This window comes from Entamoeba dispar, genomic scaffold, assembly GCF_000209125.1.
Source record: "Entamoeba dispar SAW760 scf_1105229459049 genomic scaffold, whole genome shotgun sequence".
In the NCBI taxonomy this organism is placed as follows: domain Eukaryota; phylum Evosea; order Mastigamoebida; family Endamoebidae; genus Entamoeba; species Entamoeba dispar.
In genome coordinates, this window is record NW_001853498.1 from 1 (window position 1) to 2,250 (window position 2,250).

At 28.8% G+C, this 2,250-nt stretch overlaps 1 protein-coding gene across 1 annotated transcript in view, besides 1 other annotated feature; it reads left to right on the forward strand.

Annotated features, from left to right (window-relative positions):
* Nucleotides 1-207: 207 nt before the first annotated feature.
* The window catches only part of EDI_349930 (uncharacterized protein), a gene marked incomplete at both ends in the record, with an annotated part of 2,941 nt that continues 898 nt past the window's right edge, over nt 208-2,250 (forward strand). The window contains 2 exons of the mRNA XM_001733239.1: nt 208-426; nt 472-2,250. The exon at nt 472-2,250 is cut by the window's right edge and continues 132 nt beyond it. Of these exons, the coding sequence (XP_001733291.1) occupies nt 208-426; nt 472-2,250 (1,998 nt within the window). The remainder of the gene's footprint in view (nt 427-471) is intronic.
* Nucleotides 432-454: a sequence feature (AT_rich).

Genomic DNA, 2,250 nt, shown 5'->3' on the forward strand with positions numbered 1-2,250 from the left:
ATTAAAGGAACGTGATGTCCTTATTTTTCATAATACTAAAACTCTTTCCATGAATAAAAAAGGGTGAAGCTATACGGAAAAAAAAAAGTAGAAATTATTAAATCGTTAAATAGTTTTTTTTTTGAGTAAAAAAAGAAAAAAAAACACATAAAGTTAAATGAAAATAGTTTTTTCTTATCTATTAAATAGTAATTCAATACCAAATCGATGTCGCAAGACTTAACAATTACGTTTGAAAATAATCACTTCAAAGATATTTATGATCACTACGCTTCCTTAGTTTATCGGTTAATGAATGACCTTGAATTTACTATTTATATTGGGACTACTTTACCACCAGAGTTACAAGATGGTTTTACCAAAATTATTGTAGATTTACTTACTCTTCATGAACGTATTATTCCATGTATAGAAGTAATGATAAAAGTTTGTTAAAATTTAATTTATTATAATACTCATTAACATAAAAAGGAAGAATTCGACAAATCAAATTCAGAAGGAACGTTGTTTAGGTCAAACAATCTTTGTAGTAGAATGATGACATACTTTGCTAAAAGTAGTTGTAGAACTTTCCTTCGTACAACTTTAAAAAATGTAATTAATGAAATTAATGTATGTCCTCATTTACTTGAAGTTGATAAACAAAAAGATCCATCACTAACACCTCAACTTATTTCAAAAAATACAGAACTTTTACAAGCATATACTACTAAATTTATTCGTTCAATTGAATCAAATCTTCATAACTTACCAGTACAAATAATAGAAATTTGCAAACAATTATATAAACAATCTCAAAATAAATATCCACAAAGTAAATTACTTCCATTTACAATGGTAGGTGGATTTTTGTTTCTTCGTATTATTTGTCCTTCGTTAGCTGCTCCAGAAGCTTCAGGTATTGAAATGACACATCCAATTCAACCAAATTGTAGAAGAAATTTGATATTAATAACAAAAATAATTCAAAATATTGCTAATAATGTGACCTCAACAAAAGAACCATATTTCCAACAAACTATTCCATTCACTATTGAGATGTCTGCAAAATTAAATAATGATATTGAAATATTATGCACTAAAACCTCTTCTAATTCATCTGCACCACATACATTTAAATCTTTTGAAGATACAGATATGAATAACTTATTTGAATTACATTCACTGTTATTAAAAGCTAAAGAACTTCAGAAAGAACCAACTATAGAAAGAAAAGAAATTAGTAAAACAATGCCAGCAATACCTAAAAATGCTATTGTTAAAGGAAGGGCTCGTGCTACTTTTGTTTCATTTGATAAAAAACCTGTTGAAGAACCACAAACTACATCTCCACAAGTCGCATCTCCAAGAGAAAGTAATCAAAGTAAAAGAAGTGGTGGATGGTTTTCTGCTTCACCTCGTCATGAAGAATTCCAAACACCATCATCTCCTCGTTTAAATGGAAGAAAATCATCATCTTCTAGTTCTCCACAAAATACTATTTTACCTGTAATTCCTATTGATTGTCATTACTATGACTCAAGCGAAGATGTTATTTCAAGATCAAGTAATATTAAAGAAAATGGGCAGAGTCAAAGTGAGTCACCAGTGGCATGTAACTTTGGTTGTATTCCAGAACGAAATAAATCCAGTGGGTCATTACAGTCAAGTTCACCTGATGTAGTTTTACCAATTAGTTTATCTGCTTCTCCTAATAATCCGTCAACAACTAGTCCAATAAAACAATCACCAACACCAAATAAAATATGGACACGAACAAGTGCATCAAAAAGAACAATTTCACCAAGAATGAATGCATTAGACAATAAAATAAAACCAAAAGAAAAAGAAGAACGAAAGAAATTAACACCATTAGAATTATTTTGGTTATTAAATGAATTCGCAGATTTACTTGGTCCGTCTCCTCTTATTGTTGAAAAGAAATTAGGGAATAGATTAAATGTTGATGTGAGTGAAGATGAATTAGGAGGGATGTGTGAAAAAATAGTTGAATATCTTAAGTTAGGAAAAGCTGTTTATATTGAACGAGCAGAAGATGGAACACAAGTGATTTATATTATTGTTAATTCATTATTTCAAATATTAGAAAAAGACGATACAATTAATCGTTATTTTGCTAATAAATGGGGGGATATTGCACAGTTAATTATAAAAGAAATAAATGGGAAATATTCTATTTTATTTGATCTTACTGGAGTAAACTATAATCTTAAAGAAAAGTTCTGGGATTGTTTTGAACAACGAAATAAT